At 43.6% G+C, this 22,896-nt stretch overlaps 2 protein-coding genes across 3 annotated transcripts in view; one reads left to right on the forward strand and one right to left on the reverse strand.

Moving 5' to 3' along the window:
- Positions 1–7,622, reverse strand: zbtb42 (zinc finger and BTB domain containing 42). Its single transcript, XM_080784428.1, has 2 exons — positions 7,493–7,622; positions 1–5,968 (listed from the first exon to the last, which is right to left on the reverse strand). The coding sequence occupies exon 2, from the start codon at positions 5,952–5,954 to the stop codon at positions 4,365–4,367; it is 1,590 nt and encodes a 529-aa protein (XP_080640554.1). The 5' UTR covers positions 5,955–5,968; positions 7,493–7,622; the 3' UTR covers positions 1–4,364.
- A 4,099-nt stretch (positions 7,623–11,721) lies between these two features.
- akt1 (v-akt murine thymoma viral oncogene homolog 1) overlaps positions 11,722–22,896 on the forward strand; it is a 45,348-nt gene continuing 34,173 nt past the window's right edge. The window contains exons 1-2 of one of the 2 annotated variants that reach the window (XM_080784409.1): positions 11,722–11,974; positions 18,984–19,157. In XM_080784409.1, coding sequence (XP_080640535.1) covers positions 19,112–19,157 — 46 coding nt within the window. In that variant the 5' untranslated portion in view covers positions 11,722–11,974; positions 18,984–19,111. The remainder of the gene's footprint in view (positions 11,975–18,983; positions 19,158–22,896) is intronic. The other variant, XM_080784410.1, reaches the window with a different exon arrangement.

The following is a 22,896-nucleotide window of genomic DNA, read 5'->3' on the forward strand; positions in this document are numbered from 1 at the left end:
GAAAGTTGTTCCATTTTAATCTATGCATAATCTTAATAAAGACCTAAATCAAGATTGTCACATTTCCACAGCACGCACACACAAGCACACTCGAAAAAAACGCAAACAAAAAGAAATACACATACAATTACAGATCAAACAAAGTAAATTACCTCAAGATCTAATCAATGTCAATTCTGCATAAGATTGTCCCCTAATCTATACACCACTAACACTGAAGCAATTGATTACTATAAAATATACCTTTCTTATTAAAAAATTATATTAAATTCTAATGGCACTTCTACAAATTCTATTAAAAAGATTTCCATTGACATTTAGAAGCTTTTTTTAAATCAAAATTGAGATACAGTCAAATGTTGCACAATTCAATAATAAATATTTCTCATGATTATACACAATTTCACAGTCGTAACCTGCAGAGGACAGAATTCCAGTATCATTGAGAGCCTACAGTAATTTTTGACTCCAAGATCATACAGCATGAGTTAGGCAGACATAGCCCCAAATAAAGAGCAACTCTCCCCGTTTCCATAGAAATCATAAATCGAAATCTCTGTTTCACATTCAACAATAATCTAAGGAACAGACTTTGTTAGTTCCAAATCATAAGTTAATAAAAGCCAAACACGAAAATGCTTGTCTTCAGTTTTACATGTACAAAAGAGGTTTATTAACATAAACAAACGATAAAATTAAACTCCATATCTCAGATTTCATCTCCAAAAGCAGCAAAGAAATTATGAAACTTCAATTTGTTTGTTTGACTGATCAGAACATTTTGATATGACAGACAAATTGACCCAATTGTTCAGTTGTGTTCTTTTTATTTATTTTACTTCATTGGGCCACTTGTAATGTTGTATGAAAGCTACATAGTAACCTAAATGTTAATTTAACACTCTGGATTTTACTGTGCATCACCTCAGTCTATGGCAAATTTACAGTGTAGAAACAGGGCTTCATCTGATTCAACATTTATTAGCGTGTCTACAAGGCACATTCTGGGATAGTCCTGGAGGTATAAATAAAGACCGAAACAATTAGCAGAAAACTATTCTTTACATAATGTTAGTTTATGCCTCTGTACATGTGAACATTAGAGAATCACTGATTCAACTGCACCACAAGAAATACTCCTTTAAAAGAAATGCTCCATTAACAAAATAAATAAAAAGGCAATGAGACAAGTGACAAATTCTACATTCTTGTTTTGATTGAAATATCGTTCACTATAAACACTACAAAAACATCTATGTATCCGAAATAACTCAGGGTCCAAAGTGATTCAGTTCTCAGGACATCCAACATGTTTTGATGCCAGTGTGGAATCTTTTGAATTTCCTAACTGCACTTGTTAGAAGCTCTGCCATACTTGCACTCATTAAATGCTGGCAGGGGAATTGTGCCAATTGCCAAGACATAAAAGCAGTCCCATGAATAAATTTGGATGGTCCTGGAAGGAGTCTGGTGATTAATAAGCAAGGCTTCCATCAATCCTAAACATACGCACCTTAAGGAGATTATGCTGAAATGGACAGGTAGATTGAAAAACGATTCTAACTTTCACTGCTGAAACGTTTTCAGTCGGGGCTTTGATAAACATTGTCCAATGTTTGGAGGGGGAAAATAAAAATCTGTCAACAAGACACTTGAGAAGCAATACTCTGTTAAAGATATTCTCCTGATAAATGTGCAATAAAATCACCATGGTATCTCCTCCATATAGGACAATGAAGCACTTATATCTACTGCGTTCTGGGATAGGGGGGCCTGTACTTTGATGCCTCCAGACAATGCACCTGTTTACTGTCTCCCTAAATACATTTCTTGCATTCCGATGCCTCCATTCAATACAGAAAAGTGCAAAGAGAGACTCACGGTGCCTTTTCTCCCCACAGCTAGGAGAGCGATACACAATGCTCCCTTGAGAAGTACCTGGGACATGGGGGAACAATGCCTGTATTGTGTGACTTCTATAGGTACCTAGGTAGCCTGCGCCGTGCCGTATCGGTGTGGCTGTGCTTGTGAACAACTGCTTCCCCTGGCGGAACAGCAGTCATAGCAGTGTTAACGGGGTTCTGGTTTGTAGCGAGGCGCAGCTCAGTGAGGTGTTGAATATGGAAGAGAAACACAAAATAATCTCTGGGGAAGACATGCCACTGAGCTCAGAGACCACAGCCTTAATAAGACACCTTGCTTTCTCAACCCTACGTGAGCACTAATACAGGAAACAAACAAGTTTGATAAATAGATTATATATTTACATTAAATATACACATAGTAAGAAATAGCAGCCTAGACGATATCAGTGTTGAAACTATATGCATACTAAAGAACAAGTGCTTCTCTATGTTCCATGTGACAAATCATGAATACTCCTAAGAGTTTTGTGTATGGTGTATTAACAAATATTACAGTAACTGGATAAAATTAACAGCCCCATACCAATGAAAAAGTACCAAGTTAGCAAGGCAAGACGTCATTTCAAGCTTATAGAATTGAGATCACACCTACAGTAAACCCTGAACCAACTCAAAAACTAATAAATAATTCTGATCAAGTCTTCTCAGGACAGATTAAACAAATTCTGTGATATTTTAGTGCCACCCCCCTGGTAAGAATCCCCATAGCATCTAATTGAATCTTGCAGTGAAGAAACCAATTTCACTGCCCTTAAACAGAACAGGCTCATAATTGCTCGTTTTGCTCAAGGATTCTGTCAGGATTAGTTCCACCAAGGCGTCAGGTCTAAATTAATCAGTAGTATCGTACATACAGACAGACATAAAATAATAAGATAGGATACATGTATGAAAAATTCAGTCAATTCCAAGAAAGAAAAACAGAGTACATTCACCTCCACGGCTGTGATGAACATACAGTGCAACCAACAGACATCTACGGTTATGTTAACCCATCCATAACTGAGGCACACAGATAATGTACTTCCATTGTTCTCCATCTCTCCTTCACCTGCCTCGTCAATTTGACCTCTCTTGCCATACCAGGAAACAACAAGGTAATTTATTGCCAACCATGTGCTTTCGAATTGTTTCAATAAATATTTACTTGACAAGACGTCAGTTGTTTACATATATTTTGTTACATTCTCATAAATGATTTAATTATTAAGGACACTCACGGGTCAACTGGCATTCCAGTGAAGCTTTTATTACCTCCTGGTATCTGGACAATTTGAAATGAGAGGGCAATCCAGATTTTAAAAGCCAAAACAAGTTCAGATTTTCACAAGAAGCTATCGCAATCGGTCGTATTGTTTAAGTTAGGTGTTGAGAATTCCAACAGGCACCAATGTACCAAGGCACCAGTTGGAATTGGTCATATACATATTACTTTTACTGTAAATGGGGATTTTAATTTGAAGGTCATTCCTTCAATATGAACTCAGTTTTAACATTAATTAGAAACAATTGTTCTGGTAAACTCATATAATAACTAGCCTGATCAACAACAAGCTAATTTATGATGAAGGCAATATTTTGTCTTCCATTTTAAGGAACATGAACCCCCCCCCCCCCCCCCCCAAAAAAAAAGAAATATACTTCCAGTAGTCAAACTTCATTAATCTTGCTGCCATATAATAGTTTAGTTGTTAAAGACAAAACAGGTCTAAAAATAAATAATGAAAGCGTTATAAGAAAAACAGAAATCATATATTGCTACTTGCGGACGGCTCTGTTCTTCCATGTGCGCAAAGTCTCATCACTCATTAAAACGATTGTATTAACTTACGTTAGCATTAGCTATCACTCATTTGCCATTATTTAAGATATCCAAGTTGGATACCATTGTCTCGGCAAAATATGCACCTGAATGAACTAAAACAGAGTGACACTAACGCCAAAGAAAGAAAGAAAAGAAAGAAGTGCATCATATGATTTATCGATTCACCTTCAACACATCACCAGCTGGAGTCTTGATACACCCAGGTTCATCTTATGTCTGATTTATACTTAGTTGTACTGCGTTGCTGCGCACTGAAAATAGACGATCTATACGCTCACAACGAGCATGTAGATCTACCATTTTCCAGCATGCGACACAGTCATATGACAGAGCATAAATTAGACATTACAGCTTGTGCACACAAACACCTTCAGCAGTCTGCCTCTGACCAGCTCACACATGCCATAACAGCACAGAATTCAATGATTCCAGTTATAAAGACGCTACATCTCTTTAAACTTGAGAAACGCCCACGTGGGGGGGTAGAATTCCAAAAGGGACATGTCTCCATGTGTGCAGACGCATTTAAGAAACATTTCAGTAGTAGTTGTAGTACTTGGTATATGAAAAGACATACTCTGTCCTGTGTCGTGGCACTGTGGGGGAGGTGTGTTTTATCCAATGGCAAGAGTCTTGACAAGGCCACAGTGAAACTTCCGGATGTGGCGATAGAGGTCCCCCGATTGGGTGAACCGACGTTCACACCACTTGCATGCGTGCGGTTTCTCGCGCGTGTGCACCACGGCGTGCCGGCTCAAGTTATGAGAGTACTGGAAGCTCTTGCCGCACTGACCGCAGGTGTACGGCTTCTCACCGGAGTGGGTGCGCTCGTGCCGCTTGAGGGTGTACATGCACGAGAAGGTCTTGCCGCACTGGGAGCAGGTTGGGACGGAGCCGTCGGGCGAGAGCTTGGACCGGGCGCCGTCCTTCTCGCGGAAGTGCGAGCTGAGGTGCAGCTGCAGCACGTGGGGGCTGGGGAACACTTTGCTGCAGAGGGGGCACACACACACCTGTTGCCCCGGGGGCAGGAGCACCCCACTGGATGTGGAGATGTCTGAGGAGGCCAGGTCGTCCTCCTCCTCCTCCTCGCTGTCCCCCAGCAGCCTGCCCCTCCTCTCCTCGCCCTCCCTGCCCTGAGCGCCCTCCCTCCCCCTGCGACGATCCCCCTCCTCCTCCATCAGGTCTTCCTCCTGGGAGAGCAGGGCGGCTGTGGAACCGTTGTTGCCTGGGAAGAGGGCAGCGAACCCTGTCACCACTGAGCTCCTGGCACTATTCCCAAAGCGCTGGCTCTCGGGGCTCATCGGCTCACTGTCCTCCTGCTCTGACAGCAAGTCGTGTTCGTCTTTAACAAGTGGCTCAGTGCCCTGCTGCTGGCTGTCGAGGGCCAGCTGTCCCGAGACATAGGAGGGGTGTAAGGGATCTCTGCTAGACAGAGGCTTGAAAGACAAATCCAGTGCGCAGTCCATGTCATCTGAAGCCCTGGACCTCTGGGATAGCGATACGGTGGAACTACTGACATCAGCTTTTGTTTTTCCAGCTGTTTGGTCGCAGGGCTCGGCCTCTGCTGACACATAATTGACACCTACAAGGTCCAGGGACCTGCCAGAGTGACCATTTGCCTTCTGCCTGCTCTGTGCAGACCTATCACAATCTGTGACAGCCAGCTTGACTTCACCCTTGTCCATGTCAAACTCCTCCTTCGGGGGGGCCTTGTGTGGCCCGTGAGCCTGTGTCTGGGGCTGTCGCCGGCCTGGCCGCTTACCGCGCAGCTCGCCATCTGAGGAATTCTCTCTGTCCAGACAGCTCAGCCCCAAGCCCATCTTTTCATCCGGGGGGCACAATTCCTTGTCTTTAAGCTTGCCTTTACACACTTTAACAATATCATACATGTGGAGGTAGCTGGCCGCGGCCAGGACATCCTCCACTGGCAGGGAGCTGAATTCCAACTTCCCCTCATACATAAATTCAAGGAGCAGACTGAAAGCCGGGGCCGTCACAATGTCACTGTTCAGATGCACAACGTCCCTTTTGTCCAGCTGGTCCCTGTAGAAGAGATGGAAGTACATGCTGCATGAGGCCAGCACGGCCCTGTGCGCTTTGAATCTAGCCTCTCCGACAAGAACAGTGCAGTCACAGAGGAAACCTTGGTGACGCTGCTGACTCAGACACTGCAGCAACTGGCGGCTATGGTCTGGGAACTCCATTCTTCCCTCATAACCTGATGAAAAACAGGAAAAACAGGATACTGGATAAGCGAAATGCAGACATTTAGAGGGCGCCACAGTGTTAGAAACGCATAGGCAGTCAAGGGGCACAAAGTCAGCAAACCCAAAGATATGCAAAAATTATGATGGTTAATTATTCATGTTTAGGCAAATTATCTAAAAGTAGTCATAATTGCATGTACAATAGGCCTACCTCCAAGTTCTCAAAATTATATAAAAGGTCAGCCCATTTAAAAGTTAATATAATCCATTCCAATGTAAAACTCAAATAAGAAATTATCTCAGGGAGATTAAAAGGGAATGTAAACTTTACAGTGTAAACTGTGTAAAGCAGCACTTAACCAGAACTAGAACAGGATACGGTTTCTCGCGCACCTCTGTATCATTTCGGTAAACGAATCCTCCAATTACTCCACCTACCAATTATTAAAAGTATTCCCGTTAAGTAGCCTAGGCAGCAGCCTACTTTTTGCGGTTCATGGAAATGCGAAACGGACGGACTGTGGGGCACACACACAGTCGCACGCACGATTCAACACACACCAACAAAAAAAGGAAAAGAGAAGAAACGCTCGCTGCTCAGCTGTTGTTCGTGTTTTTACTGAACAACCGAAGGAGAACTGTTCGTTTTACGCAAACAACGAGAGGCGAGCAGCAGACAGAAGTGTTGGGTTTGCAGATAAAAGGCTACCACTCGCCACATCGGGGCAAGGTTATAAGGAAAAGGCAGAGGAGACTGGAGTGAATAAACTGGTGCTCTCTCTGTTTGCTAATTACACTGCAAGCTGTGGAGTCAGCTGCTCTGACATCACCGCAATGGAAACGCTACCTCCAGCTGTGCGACGCTTTTTTGCCATATGTTACACCGCCACTAAAAGACACACAACTTCTTATACGAGGAGATTTATATCTATCGCAGGATTTACACACGCCGGGCTACTGTCAAACTTTTAAAGAACTTGAACGACAAGGCAAACCGATAGACCATATAGGATATAGCAGCATAGCGTTCAACTAAAAGAAAAGAAACTCCCGTTCGATCTGTGCGCACTGGTCACATACACACGCACAACTGTGAAATGTTAGTTTTCTTGCGTGTTAATTCAACATAACACTTGCACAGATCACCTGGAAATAAAACAGCAGTTACATTAGAGTTAGAGTTAGAGTTACATTATAAATAAGTTAATTGGCGCCGAGTTAGTTAACGGTAGCTTATATTAGTTTAATTTTGTTAGAAATAATAATTAGCCTATAATATAATCATTTGTTTAAAAAAAGGGGGGGTAAAGTGCGTGCACGAGGCGGGGGCGCGGAGCTCCCATGTCCGTGTTGGTTGTTGGGAAACGCATTGGAAGCCTTTTAACAGCAGAGGAACTCACAACAGCAAACTGCCGCTGGCCAAGCAGCCCAACTGCGCTGAGCGAAGCAGGCGAGGAGGACAGACGTTCGCTCAACTTTCGCTTTCTACATTTCTATATAAAAAAGCCACTGGGAGAAATAAACAAAACACTTACATTTACACGCGGCTCCGTCGTGTTTTCCTATGAGCTCCGACGTCCTTTCATGATGTGCGGCGCCAGATGTTCGCTTCTTCTCCTGTCGTTTCTTGGGCTTCCAGTTCGACCCTGGGCTGGCAGGCTGGCTGCACTCAGCAGCGCTGTGTGTGTCAAGGCAGGTTGATAATGGACCAGTCTCGCGATAGCAGCCGCAGCAGACCACAATAAGTTGTGTCTGTGTACTACTCCCTGCATTCACACAGTGGCAGCAAGTAGCAGAGAACCCTCGGACACATCAGTTGGCTCCCTTATAGAAACACCTGTCCAGGACATTGATTGACGTAACAACATATGGACAGATGCCATATGTGCTGTTGCCTAAACTTAGTAAAGGGCTAGCCTACCCCCCTCCCTCACACACACTCACACATGCCCCTGAAATCCTTTCCCATTCAGAAGTCTGTCATCTTTTTAAAGTCAATAACTTTAAATTTGCCTTGAATGCCTTTTACTCTCATAAAGTCAAACTTTTATAATTTAGAAATGTCACATTTTATAGTATCTGCTATGAGGTGCTATGAGTCATACTGACTAAGGACTGGAGAGTTGCAGTTTTATTGGTTATGATATTGCTTTGCATTAATATGAATATCCCGATATGCGCTATTGATGGGAAAGTAAATCATACATTCAGATTTTTGGGGTACAGAGGGGTACTGAGTGAGAACTTGTGAGGACTGTTCTGCCTAATCCCTGTTTGGAGTGTGGAATTCCCTGGCACCGTGCCACCCAGTGCCATTGTTTATCCAGGGAATATCCAACGCTATGGTTGTAAAAAATAATAATATATATATATATATAGTTTCAACTGTCACTCTGGTTCCTGAAACGGGGAATTATGTCTTCTTTAAAAAAAGAAAAATTATTGAATTTGGTAGAATTTCAACACATCTTGTCGCAGTATTACGCTAGTAGGTCTGTGGAGAGAAAATGGCTGTTCTGTAATTGCAGTGGCCTGCGATGGCAGCACAGTGGAGAAATAAGGGCTTGAGGGCTGCAGCTGCTCGTCTTGTGCCCCCCTCCTCCCACCCCCAACCCCCGCACCCACACCCCCCTCATCCCCAACTGCCTCGGTCACCTTTGCCCTGTGTTCCAGCTGTCGTGTGTTTTGAAAGGGCCATTTGCAGCTCCTCGTAGCCCCCTGACACAGAGGGGAGTGAGCAATGTGACGGGAGACAGCAGCCACTGGTCGGAAAGGGGCCACAGGCGAGGATTCTTGTCCACTTACCTCTTTATTCCATTTTTAGTCTGCCTGTGGTGACACAGCGTAGTAGGCATCCGTACCTAAATCCTCTGTGAGGATTTTACTGTGTGTACAGATGACTACATGCCAAACCACAGGCCTGTCAGCCTCTGTCTTTCTGTTCTCCTCTCTCTAACTCAAGTTAGATACAGTCCATCACATGCTCTAAAACACTTTTTGTGAACAAGGCACACAAATGGAAAAGTAAAGATCTCGAGGCACACCTGTTGTCATGGTGAAAATAGTCGATCTACAAGCACACAACGCTAATTTTGAAAAATAAAATAAATAAGGATGCCAAGTTGAAAGTGCTTGAAATATACTGTATATTCTTTTAGACCTATGTATGGGGAATGAGTGCACAAAAAGTGCTGATATAGTAACATTTTGTAGTTGTATATATTGCAACAATGTGCTGTCCCAAGGCTCACCTGGCACACCAGTGTGCCTCGGCACAACATTTGGGAACCATTGCTCTAAACAACCTAATTGGATACTACTGGATCAATTGTTTATTGGACAGGAAAAAAAAGGGCCGCAAAATAATGGGTGACCTCATGTGGACTTGGACGTTGCGAAACACCAGCGGCAAACAAAATGTTCTGATGGTCCAGTTTCAGATGTGTGTGCCATATAAACAATTTACCATTCAGCGCACACAAAACCATGTGAGGAGCAGCTATGTGGATAAGAATAGGACCAGTGGCCCTATGTTTCTCTAGCCTGGCATACGGTACCCAGTAGAGGAGGAGGGGGGGGGGGGGGGGGGGTCACGGGGCAAGACAAAGCAGTGGTTGTGCCCAGGGACTGTGGCCTCAGAGATCGGCTGAGTACGGTGAAGGTTCTCACACACAGAAAAAAGGAAAAAAAAGATAGAGGGAGGGAGAGAGAATGAGAGCAGGGTAGTGAGGAGGGGGAGAGAGAGAACACTTCCTGGAGGTTCATTCTTCCTCTCTGCAATCATCAATGGCATTCTCCCCCTGACCCACTCCTCACTCCGACAAACAAAAGGCCCCGCATTCCAGTGCAGTCTGACCGCCAGCCAGCCAGCCACAGTGAAACCACATCACTCTTCCCTCTGGACCAGTGGTCTCATCACAGGGATGGGCAGCACTGAGCTGTTTATTTGAGGCATTTTTTCCCCTTTTTCTCAGGACTTCGGTTTGGGTTTGGTTGTCATCTGAAGTCCTTTAACCAGCTTGAATTGGTTTATGATGTAGAACAGTTGTCTGTTTTGTTTGTCCATCTGTGTTGATTTGTCAACCTCAGGGTGCAGTTTAAAAAAAAAACTAAATCACGTGGCTGACACATCTGAAAGGGTACTAGTTTCCCAACTTCTGTCAGAATCTGTCAATAACAGAATAAAGCTAAAAAAAAAATAGAAGAATATCCTACTGTTTTATTTAACATATCTTTGGCCTGGGCTGCACTTTTGACCTGACCTCATTTAGCACTCACTTGGTTCTGTGAGAGCAGTGGTGTGAGTGGTTTATATTCACCACAATAATGACCCCCCCCCCCCCTGCCTCCCCCTTTCCCATACTGTTTGTATCTCTGTGGTGCCATTAGCCTTTTTCTTAAAGAAAAAAACAAAACACTTAAAGAGAAGGCATTTTCATCCGTTAACGACACATTGCACATTGGCTGCTAAACACTGTCCATTTCCAAATCAACAATCCAATTCCTTAATTCTATCCAATAACTAAATGATTTTCCCTGTCTCTCTGTTAACAGTTGCCTAACATTTAGTGTTTTCCTGTGCTGTTCTGTAGGACCTAATTCTATTTACTTATTTTCCCGTTTTATTTGAACTTTTAACTCTTTAATAACTTTGTATGATGTATGTCTTTTGTCTTTGTGCACTTCATGTTGTATGAAGTGAAGCACTTTGAATTGTCTTGCTGAAATGTGCTGCCTATAGGACCAGATAAGAGATCAGCTGGAGGTTTGACAGGAAAGATGTGTGCAAGCATGCACTGTACATTTCTGGCCACTAGCAAGTTGACAGACTAGATGGGAGAACTTGCAGATGCCTTTGATCTAATAAATGCTCAGTCATATGAACTTGCCGAAAATAAGTCTAAAACATGCTTGGCGACGATGGGCAAGGACGTACATCGTACAAGTATGTTTAAATGACCTTGCTTTGAGCCAGCAGAACACATCAACAACAACAACATAACACTAGACCAGCGAGTAGGAGTGCAAGCACCGCTGAGAAACAACAACAGCATTTATGGGATATCCTTGGTCAGCCCTGTTTGTTTGGATGACAGGAACAGCTTGGCTGCAGTTGTTCTCAACCATTTCAGGCTGTGACCCCCCAAAATAACCCACAGGTTGAGATCCACTGCTCTGTGGCATCAGGAACATACATAACAGTTAGTTAGGTTGAGGTATATAGGCTCTATGGCAGAAAGGAAATGTTTTACACCTGGGAGTGACAATGAGGGGAAATGGCAGAGAGAAGAGGCTGGGACGAGATCACGAGAATGCCTGCATACTGCTATTTTAGCCATGTGTATATTATAAACACATGCAATACCAAAATGTATGCACGCAAATATATATATATATATATATATATATATATATATATACACACACACACACACACACACACACACACACACACACACACACACACACACACACACACACACAATAACATCTCTGACTGTGTGTGTGTATGTGTGTGTGTTTGTCAGTGTGTGCGCCTAGTTCTATCTGGAGGACGAGTGACGATCTGAAGATGTCACTACTACACTACTACGGTATTTCACTTTACATGCCTGTCCCACAACAACAATCGTCACACATCACGATGGCAGCCAGTCAGACAGACAGACAGGCAGCTATTTCTATGAACTTGCTGGTCGACCATCACCATATACACATAGGACGGCCGGCTTTAGGACCCGGGAGGACGCCTTTCAGCCACAGAAGCATTGCAGACAGAACGTTGGGAGGTGTAGTGGAAGAAAGGCAAAAGAGAGAAACGGAGTAAATGAGAGGCACTTTTTTTTGTCCACACATTATTCAAGGACTAAATCAACTCAATAAATCGCCGAAACCGAGCTCCCCTTAAAAGAATGACACGGACACACTGTTGAATTCCCCGTCCAGGTAAATAAACGCCTGCGTTTTCCTGCTGGTGGGCAACAACTACAAGAGGTCGACAGACACAGCTAGACAGGGTAGGTCCCATTGTACTACATGGGATGATGCGGTTCTTCTCTCTCTCATGCCTGACTTGATAATATGCCCCGTCGCGCGACGGTGTCGCGCCGCCGCCGACAATAGCAGATCTACAAGCTCGCCGCGTGTTGCCGAAGGGACGCGCGGTGAGCTTGTAGATCGGCTAATTTATGTCGGCGGCGGGGCGACACCGTCGCGCGGCGAAGTGTAAACTAACCCCGGGCTTCACCCAAGCTGCCCTGCTAGGCCCCATATCCTCCTATCTGTCTTGTGTCTGTCTGACTGTCTGTCGCTGAAATGCAAACCTTTAAAAACCCCAAGACCCAAGTGCTTGAATTACTTCAGCTGCCTTTATCCTTTTTTGTTTTGTTCCAAAAGCTGCTGTTATAACTTTAACCACAAGTTTTATCAAATTATATTAATTTGTTGGCTGTTTTTTGTTTGTTTTCAATGAACGAAGTAAATAAGTGTGTTTCCTTCAAACGTTAACCATTTTGGACAATGACCAACAACAACAACAACACAACATGATAGCCTTCAGGCCACAATACTGTCCTTTTTTATTTATTTTTCTTTTACCATTGCTTAACAGGAAATGAAAATAATCACCTCAAATGTGCAACAAGAAGAGTGCAACTTCTATTACGTTCTATTACTATTACGTTATTGTCTCCTTTGAGTGTGTGTGTGTGTGTGTGTGTGTGTGTGTGTGTGTGCGCGCACTTGTGCGCGTGCGCACGCGCGCATCCCAATATTGTTATGATTGTAGTCTTTTTAGGAAATGACATTCTGGTAAACCACCACGTTGATTTTTCTTGCAGCATCATTGAAACTCCCAAGAATCTGCAGGATGATGAACCATGCACATAGTTCAAAATCCTCCATGCATTTTAACATTTCAACTTGCAAATGCATTAGCCACCTTATTTACCCATTAAGGACGGGAACCCATTTTGGGGTTTTCACCTTTCAAGACGGAAATCAATTTTTGGGTTGCTGTTGCCTGCCATGTAGGCTACAGTAGGAGTATATAGCAACATTTCTTTTAACTTTTTTGAATAAATACGGTATTGTTTTTCATAAAAAATAAGGTGTTTTAAAGCCCAAACCACACCAATCCAGTTGCAGCTATCCTTGCAACAAAACAGTAAAGTCAACCTCACCACTGCAACTCCTTCCAATTCCAACTGCCATTGGGCATAGTGGTTGCAAGTACAGGACAGGTACTAGTTGGACATTGACATGACATGTTGCATGTTGCAAGGAGTTGCATGGCGAATCATTGGTGTGGTTTGGGCTGTAGAATTAGTCTAAATGGGTTAAAGGCTTTTTACCTGTCCTATACAAGAGTGTAGGAAGGTCTCGTCTTTCTACACAAGAGTGTAGTCGTATTTTTTTGCCTCTGTTAATTAATTTGACCTGATGCTGGCACCTAAATGGATACTCAGTATTAAATTAGCAGTAACAAATCTTTGTTGTGGCTCCTCATCTAGCCCACTTATGACCGGATGTCCCGCTGACAGCATAGTCCACTGTGCAGTGTGCATTGTGCCAAGACATCCCAGACAATACTGTCCTCTGAATGGTTGCTACTGTATATACGGGTCCGCCAAGGATGCTCAGTCATTCCACGTTTCCCATTTCAAAACAACGTTTGCTATGTTGTTTTCTCCTCAGTCATCATCATCTCCTAGGTGTCGTTATGTTTGCATGAAAAAAGCCTGCAGAGAGGATGAAAGGCATTTTATCTCCCTAGTGGCTTGGCACTTTGCAACCTTTATGCCTTTAGTTTCAACATGCTGTTTGTATGAGTCATGAGACTGTCCCTATCCTCAGTGAGTGTGTGTGTGTGTGTGTGTGTCAGCATGTGACACAAAAAAGACACAACGTGAAATGATGCAGGCAAGTTACTGTTTGAGCCTCCCTGTTCTATTTAGAAGATGCCAGTCAGTCAGTCAGTCAGTCAGAACGCCGCCACCACCGTCGTCCTGTCCCCATTGCTATGTGAAAGGACTTTGAGACACAGTTCCTAGTAGCCTATTGACGCAAATGTGCCACCAGTTGCAATGCAGAATTCGAGGAATGCTGTTTGAAATTTGCCTTGTACACAGTCAGACCTATTGTACCCATCCTGGAGGCTTGTACGCCACAGGAATTAAGATGCATTATCGCTGTGAGGGGTATATACGCACAACGCTGGACCTTTTGTCTGTTATCGCGTGACCTTTCCTGCTCACTCTCTCTTAAAAGAAACCGCAGTCTAAACTCCCTGCTCTGCATCCAAAACTTTACTTTAACTTTAAAGCTGACCTACTGGCCAAGCGATTAGCTGGAGGCTGGACTCCAGCTGCGAAATCCCCAAACTCGCTTGATGTACATGTAATGTGGTCCAAAGGAGACTGGTGGCGAGCTTGAAAAGTAGCATTATACAGGGTCATATCAATCATCTGGTATCAGCCTGGTATCTACCATTCATACCTCCTAATGTTCTGTCTGTTAGTTATATCTGACCATTTGAGTGAGTGGTTACTTATGGGGAATTTTGCGATTTGTTTACATGTATCTGTTGGTTTCTTGCTTCATCCTGCAGCTATACTAAAGTATTGTTTCTGTGCTGGTGTAGTGGTTTGGCGGATCGGCTGAACTCTTCTGATTATGTTTGCATTCCCCTTGTTGTTTTGATAAATGGGAGAGGTTAAAGAGTGAGCCTGCATCAGTGATGCTTTGTCGGTTTGAATCTCTGAAGAAAGTTTACAGTTTCCTTTTAATGTAAGCCATCTGGATCACTTATGGGTTGCTTTTCATGTCAAAACATGGAATCCGTACAGGGACCCTACCCTATAGCTGACTTGCCAGGTTACAGTAGCTGAGGTGGGAAGCTCAGCTGCACCTAAAATATTATCAGTAGTGATTCCAGCACTTCAAACAGTTCCAGCATTATCAAGGAAAACACTGGCTATTTTCAGTGTGCAGTAGAGTAGATCAACCTGCTTTTATGTTGCATATTACAGATGTTTTCTCATTGTCAGCTTTGCTTGCGGAAAGTCAAAACCTAAAAAATGTCTTACAAGTATGGTCCGTATCTAGCCAAAACAAGAAATAGCTAATATCTGGAAATCATAGAACTCAATTGTTCCCTCAAAACCTGTAAAAAGCAGTCACAGAGCTGTATTGTTGCTTTGGTCAGTATGATGCTGCGTCATTGTATTGAACATGCATTGGGCATTGAGCAACTTTTTTTAATGGTAGCATTAGCTGTTTCATCTCCCTTTTAGAATGTAAACAAGGCACATTTGTAGAACTTGGCCAATGCCAGAGTTTTCAGTCCGATCCTAATTTTGGAGTGTCCTACCTAGAGACCACTGATCACATCTATTTAACGTATAAGCAAACGTAAATATAAAATGCACATAAAATTAACTTTATCTTATTTAATGACTTAAGCCACATAAACAATGTAAGCATGTACTGTAGATTTTTCTATGACAAAATAGGGACACTGGGTTGAAAGTAGTTAAAAAACACATTGGCTGCATAATTGCCGATACAGATGTATTCACAAAAAGACAATGGCAGATAATTTGGCCAGACCGTTACAGAGCGGTCTCTCTAAATTAGGTAATGAACATGATGCCAGGGAACAGAGATCGAAAAAGCATTCACTGTCACTTCATGAAGTTGTTCCAGGAATAACGACTGCGATCATGTTCAACGCAATGATGGATAATGCTGATCATATAATTTCATAGGCTAGTTGCCATCTTGCAAGATGTTAACAGTCGACACCTGTATTCAATTGCATTTGATTGCATCTCATATAAATACCTCACTTCCTGTTTTCTTGTCACAACACTGAGGAAGGCCGACTAGGCCGAAACGTGTACGTTGTCTGCTCGTCAGAGGTAAATTAAATCATGTGAAAAAAAGGACATAATTGAGTGCTGGCATTTCCTTCATTCTAGTTGTTTGGTGTGCACTCTTGTGTGATGCCACGATCATAGTTTTCTTTGCATGTGTGTTGAATCCCAGGTCAGGCTTTGGTGACACTTCATCTAATAGATAAGTGGTTCTCAACTTCTCAACCTTTTCAAGCCGTGACCCGCCCCAAAATAATCATATTTGAACTGGGGGGACCCCCCCACACCCTGACAAGCACTAGGAATTGTAGGAGTTGGGGCATTCAATTTTGTTTGACTCGGTTAAACAGAGAAATATTGTGAAAATAGCTGATCTACAATCTCACAACGCCTCTCAAGGTTGTGAGATTGTTGTGAAGTCTTTTTCTTTCTTTTTCCTTTTTATTAAAAGTCCTTAAATTGTCACTTCACTGTCACCCCTCCGAAACCTGTTCCGACCTGTTCCACAGGTTGAGAACCAGAATGCCTTGATATGATATAATTTTGTGCAAGACTAAATTAATTACTTGCTTACTGGCGTAAGTTATGTTATTTTTAACTAGAAACAAACACAAATCCCAACTAAATAATTGATGGCAACCGGTGGACTCTTACAGGTATTGTAACTCAGAGAATGTACTCAATACTCATGTAACCGAATGTCCAGTTACAATCTCAGAGTTAAATGAGGATATATGTCATATGAGGATATGTGCATTGTGGCCTAATGCGTGTTGCGTATCAGACGGGGGGTCCTTGACATTAAAACTGTTGAGAATCACACTGATTTTGCATCATAACATGCAGTTCATCAGAACATGAGAATGAATGAATGATGCCCCCCGTCCACACAGCCTGCCTGTCTCTTCTTTTACCTTCTGTCATAAACACATGATGGGACTGTCCTCTGTGGCCGGTCCACTGTCACCGTGTGTGGCATCTTCTTCCTCGCTGCGTGACACTGATTTGCATTGAATGGGGTGGCCCCGCCCCCCGGAGCCCGAGCCAGAACCATGAATGATTGAAAGGCGGACTGACAGCGGGGCAGGCGGGCTGCGGCCCGGAGGCCCACGGACCATGTGACCCGCTGACAGGGTACTGGGTTCATTGAGTGGCTGCTGGGCTGCAGCGCTGGCAGAGGACCAGCGTTTTCCACACAGCCCGCAGTAGCAACAGGTCGCTTCCATTAAAACAGCAGTGCTCTGTTGTGGCTCCAGAGCTGGCCTTGTGTATGCGTTGCTTTTTTGGCTGTGGTGTGCTCGAGTGTGTGACTCTGTGTGTGTGTGTGCATGTGCGCTTTGGCTTGTTTGTGTGATGTAGTGTGTATATAATGTGTATATGTCTGTGTAAGAGAGTACGTGCTGAGATGCCAGAGTGCTCCAGCAACGGTTTGTGTGCTCCCCAGTTTGAATTGGACACAGTGTGCTTTCCAAATCCTTCTCAGAGATCCAGAGATGACTCCCAATGATGACTTTGTGAACAATTACCACACGCCCAGGAGGGCAATAAATAAAACGAAAAACACAGAGCAGAAATAGCCTCGCCGGTGTGTGACCTCACTGCTAGTCGTTGAGACAGAACATTGAGACAATTGAGCACAATCACAGTTTGAGGCACATCGATAGCACTTTTAACGGCGGATATATTTGGGCCCGGGGCAGAGTTAGATGTGACTGACTCCCAGTCTGTCAATAGCCCCACGCACTTCCTGTTGTCCCCACCAGTCAGCTGGATGAGACACAGGCCAGTCGGTATGATGGCGCCGCAGTAGAGAAATTGATTTCAGTCGATGGCCAGAGATTGTCTGGTATACAATATGTGACAGTTGTATAAAAAAAATCACACCCGTGTGAAGTGAGCGGTGCTCATCCAATAAAAAATGAATGTACTTCTTCATGAATTCATTTGTCAACTTATGTTATTATCTTTTAACTATGATACAATGCTAGCGCCCCTCAAAAAACTAATCTTTTCACCATGATTATGTTAGATGACTGAATTTATGTGATTGGTTAGCCGATTTGTTCGTCTACATATGACGTAAATTTTCCTTTCATTGTCAATGGCATTTAATGTTTGTCTTGCCACAAATGTATGTCATATTTCAGGCACATATGACGTAAATTCTCCTTTCATTGTCAATGGCAAATGTGAGACGTGACGTGACCCCCTCAAAAACCATAGCAATTGATGTATTTTTGCTTCTCTCATGATTGGTCATGATTGGTTGTCACTAGCGCCTCTAAGCCAATGGGAGATAAAACTCATAGTCTGAACGTTGCTGTTGTGTGAGGGGTTAACACCAGTCACGCTGGACAGCGAGTGGCAACAGATGGAACGGTCACTAATGGTTCTAGTAGCGACCTACGCATGATTGGTTGCCTCCTAAGCCAATGGGAGTCTGAACCCATACTCTGAAACAAGTGGCAACAGCAGGCTAACTGGAGCTACAGGAAAGCCATAACAAAACACAGTGATTGAACCAACAAGAACGTCGGAAACGAACGAAAACAGTGTCCGGGAGGTTGTGAGGGGAGAAAGATGCACAACAGAGACAGCGCTTGTTGCACCTTTTGCAGTTTATGACACACGTGTCATTCTTGTTTACTTAGAATTGCTAAATAACGGAAGTCGATGACGGGGAAATTCTTCCCTATTTGGGTCAGATGACTTGACTGTAATTCTCTCGTACAGTTAAAAACATTTTAAATCACAGCCTCTAATTTGGGCATGTCATTATAGGTTTTCTAAAACTTTCAATTTTCTTCTAACCAACACAGCTTGTATATGGACATTTTTTAATAGCCGAAGAACTAATATGAAATCATATGGGGCTTAAGTAGTTAACGGGTAAAAACAAATGCTGCTGTCTTATCCTGATTCCTGGCATTTGACCTACAATAATGATTTTGGTGCAACTCTTTTCTGTCACATCTTCCATTCTGCGGTTGAAGCTTCTCAGTGCAGAGAGGAAGGATCATGGAGAACCATGACAGCTAGTTTCCATTACCTCTCCTTTGTGTTGACCCGGAGGTTAATATTCAGACAAAGTGGAAAGAAAATCTTTCACCACAATATGGGGCTAATTTTTTACTCTCTCCCTGACCAATAGGTAACCACTGTTGAGAAGGCAGATCCAGTGCCTCAGGCCCTCACCTCCACGCTCCTGCCAGGGCTAAGTGAAAGACATTCGGGCGACAAAGCTGTAGCTCTCCCCATCAGAATCCTGGATCCACCAACATGACCGATGTGGTGATTGTCAAGGAGGGATGGCTGCATAAAAGAGGTGAATGAGCAGATAAACAGAACGCAATAAGGCTCTATTGACATATATCAGCAATAACTTAGCATCAATTTATTATTTAATAATCTTGTTATATACCGGTATATACATTAGATATTAGCTATGATGTATGTATGTATAGCACACAATTATATTATTAGAGTTGTGCATGTTTCAGTATACCATATGTACCTGATTTCTAAATTGAAAGATATACCTAAACTGGCAAAGAAAACAAAATATATTGATATTCTATTCTAAACTATATAACATTTGCATATACTTTCTTTGTTGATACTGATGCAATGGACTGAATCATGGATGTTGAATGTTAATTCAGCTGTAAATTGAGCAGTGCATTATGGAATATACTGTATACATTCATATTTGATATGTATTATATGCACGCTTGCGGCTCGTATGTTGCATCGAGATATTCCAAACATTTCCCGAAATCCACATTTACCTCCAGTCTGTCTCCAGGTCTGTCGTCGGACCGTAGCACATAGCACTGACGGACTGAGTTTTGTTTTGAAAATGTTAGCTGGAATGTCCCGACCTGGACGGACATATTTCTGAGTTGATTGATTCCAGGTCCACTCCATTTGGAGAGGCAGTACGCCAGCTGTAATGTAAAGAGCCTTCTGGTTCATGCTGTCCCCATTGGGCCCCATTTAGCTGCTTGCTTTGACAGTGGTGTGTGGTGGCTGGCGTGGCCGTGGCTGTGTCGGGCATGAGTCCTGTTGTGTTTGGACGAAGAGGCATTCCTCACATACCTGCTGGCTTTGAGCAGCTTTGTGTGTGCACACTAACTGGGCCTGTTTGACCGTGGCTTGCTGCCCCCCCCCCCCCCCCCCCCCCCCCCCACCCACCGTCCAAGCATTAACCAGGGGCAAAGTAGGATAAGAAACACTCCTCCAGGACCACAGACGGATCAATGTCCCAGGGCCGAGGAAGAGAACCCTGGTATCTAGTGTCTGTCTTCTGCAAACTTTTTAATTTCAAGGACCCCCGAGTTTGAGTTTGGTATGCATTAGGCCACAGACCCCCATAACCCTGAATGTGTAGGCTACATTACAAATGGAAACGGTTCCATTTTTAAACTCTCTGAGTTACAGAGAGAGTTACCGGGAAAGCATCTATGTCATTTTGTACTTTAGCTATAGCTCTTTGGTTGGATATTCAAAAATATCAGATGTACAAGCTCATAGTGTGCCACTTTGTGCCGCACTATGAGCTTATAGATATTATATTTGTTTGGAAAATCGTGAAAATGTGTGGATATATGGTAAATGGTGCATTTATATAGCACTTTTATCCAAAGTGCTTTACAGTTTACATAGATTGAAGATATACTTTTCTTTTCCAATTCCAATCTTGGCTTCTGGGAGGTCCCTGGAACAATAATATTTTGATATAGGAGGGTCCGCGGCCAAATACATATCATTATGGGGGTCCTCCGTCCTTGACATTAAAACGTTTGAGCACCACTGATATACTGTAGCAACATAAATCTTTTCAGAAAACTGTTAGGAATCGGATCTAGAAGACAAGGATCTATTTCATGTCCTTAGCTGGGACCACCCCAAGGACCCCACTGATCTAAGGACAAGGTGACAGGGGAACAGGTCACGAGGGGAGGGTAGACCCTAGAGTTACTGTGGTGTGTAGACGACTGTGTACCCCCTCCCCAAAGCATGGGCTGAGAACACAACGAGCTGCTGTGTTAGAACGAGGCCGGCCAGGTTCGGCTCAGGTGGTCCTGGGCTAGCTGTGTGCGTATGTGCGTGTGTGCATGCGTGTGTGTGTGTGTGTGTGTGCGCGTGTGTGTGCATGTGTGCGTGCATGCGTGTGTCAGTCATGGACGGATCCCCAAATTTCCCCACATTTATTTAGACCCATTTAGACCCATTTCATGTATAAAATAACACATAACTGTATAACACGATATACCCCTATTTGCCTGAATATAAGACTAGGGTTTTTTGAATGGAAATATCCTAAAAGAAACAGGGTCGTAGTATAATCGGAGACTATTTGACATTCAATGTTCTTTTGCCACAAATTCTTGAAAATGGGGGTCGTCTTATAATCAGAGTCGTCTTATATCGGTATTTAGTTAATTGATCTTTATAGTAAAATCGTACTACTCCTCATGAGACCCTCTGACCTGGTGGTGTTGCGTCTGATGCACAACATAAAGAATGGCACCGTGGTGCTGGCGATGATTTAATGGAGAAAAATTTAAAAATGAATGTGAAATCTCACATTTCTTTGTCCGGAGCACGGGCAGCTGTAAAGCAAATGTCAGCGTGGCTGTATGCAGGTGAAAAGAATAGCATGGAAATATGTGGAACCGCATTTATCTGACTTCACCAACAGAGACTTGTCCTGCGTGAGGTGTTATCTCGCACTGAATAGTAAACATGCATCACTTTTGCCTTCTCTTCTGCGTATTGTTGACACTTTTTGCATGTGTCCTTTTTTCCACACCTTTCCTCACTATTGATAAGGAGGGAGGATTCCAAGAAGTATCCAGTGTAAAGGCTAACTATTAAAGTAAACACTAGACTGGTTGAAAAACGCACAAATTTGTTAGGGAGCTGGCGATAATGCTCATTAAATGCACACACACACACACACACACACACACACACACACACACACACACACACACACACACACACACACACACACACACGCACACACACAACAAACAAGCCTTGAGGAGTAGTGAGTTGGCATGCTGTCGCAGCCCAGCAGCTGTGCCCTGTGAAATGTCACCAAGAGCTGCTGGTGTTTTGATTGGAGGGGCGTCCGGCCGTCCGCCTGCCTCCTTGACAGGAAGGCGTTTAGTGTCGCGTCACTGTCACGCTTGCCTTCGCCCCAGAGCCACGGCACAGAAGGTGAGCCCGCAGTGGCCTTGTCCCGCTGTCCATCACCTCGGCCACCCGGCCCCGCTCTGCCACTCTCGTCCTGTGTTGCACCTGTAGCGGAGCCCGCGGCAGTGCCACCCATGTGACTCACTTCACCGTGCGGGTGTAATAATAAATGGCTCATGTCTATTCCTGGCACGTTCAGCCTGATCATTGCTTCCATGTGCGTGTGTTACACTACCAACTTAATTCTTTATAAAAAAAGCACAGCCAATCTCGACTCCCTTCTGACATGAATGTGGCCCAGGTCTCTACTAAAAATGTAAGGGACTTAATAAAGGTGTGTACTGTTGGCTTTGCCCTCCGTTAATGCCCATTTAATGATGCACGTCACGACTGGATCCCATGGCGCCACCCCGACACGGGCACCGAGTGCGCTGAACAACTCGGGCGTGGAAGCTGAGAACATCCACGCCACTCTCTGTCCCCCTTTGGTTCCTGCCCGATGAGTCGTGTTCAGCATGTGAGCATGAGGCGCTTTGGGGCTCCTATCCCTGGCAAACAATAGAGTTGGAAATAATTGTTGGAGCAAGCATCGTCCCTCGGTACCCCATAAATCCAGTAGGACTATATTGTGCATGGTGAAGTTCCAGATTCTCAGCCTTTAGTGTTCTCTAAGCTCAGCTCAGGACGATGACCTCATTCAGAAGGATAATGCCTTAATACTCACTTTTATTTAATGCATTTTTCAAAAACCTTCACCTGAAATGACAAGCCAACCCAAAATAGGTATGCCAGGTTCTAAGTTCATATCATATGAGTTTTTCAAATTAAAGTGCTTAGAATATATTTTGCACTTTTTGGCA

Source organism: Protomyctophum bolini (assembly GCF_963924005.1).
Source record: "Protomyctophum bolini genome assembly, chromosome: 15".
NCBI lineage: Eukaryota > Metazoa > Chordata > Actinopteri > Myctophiformes > Myctophidae > Protomyctophum > Protomyctophum bolini.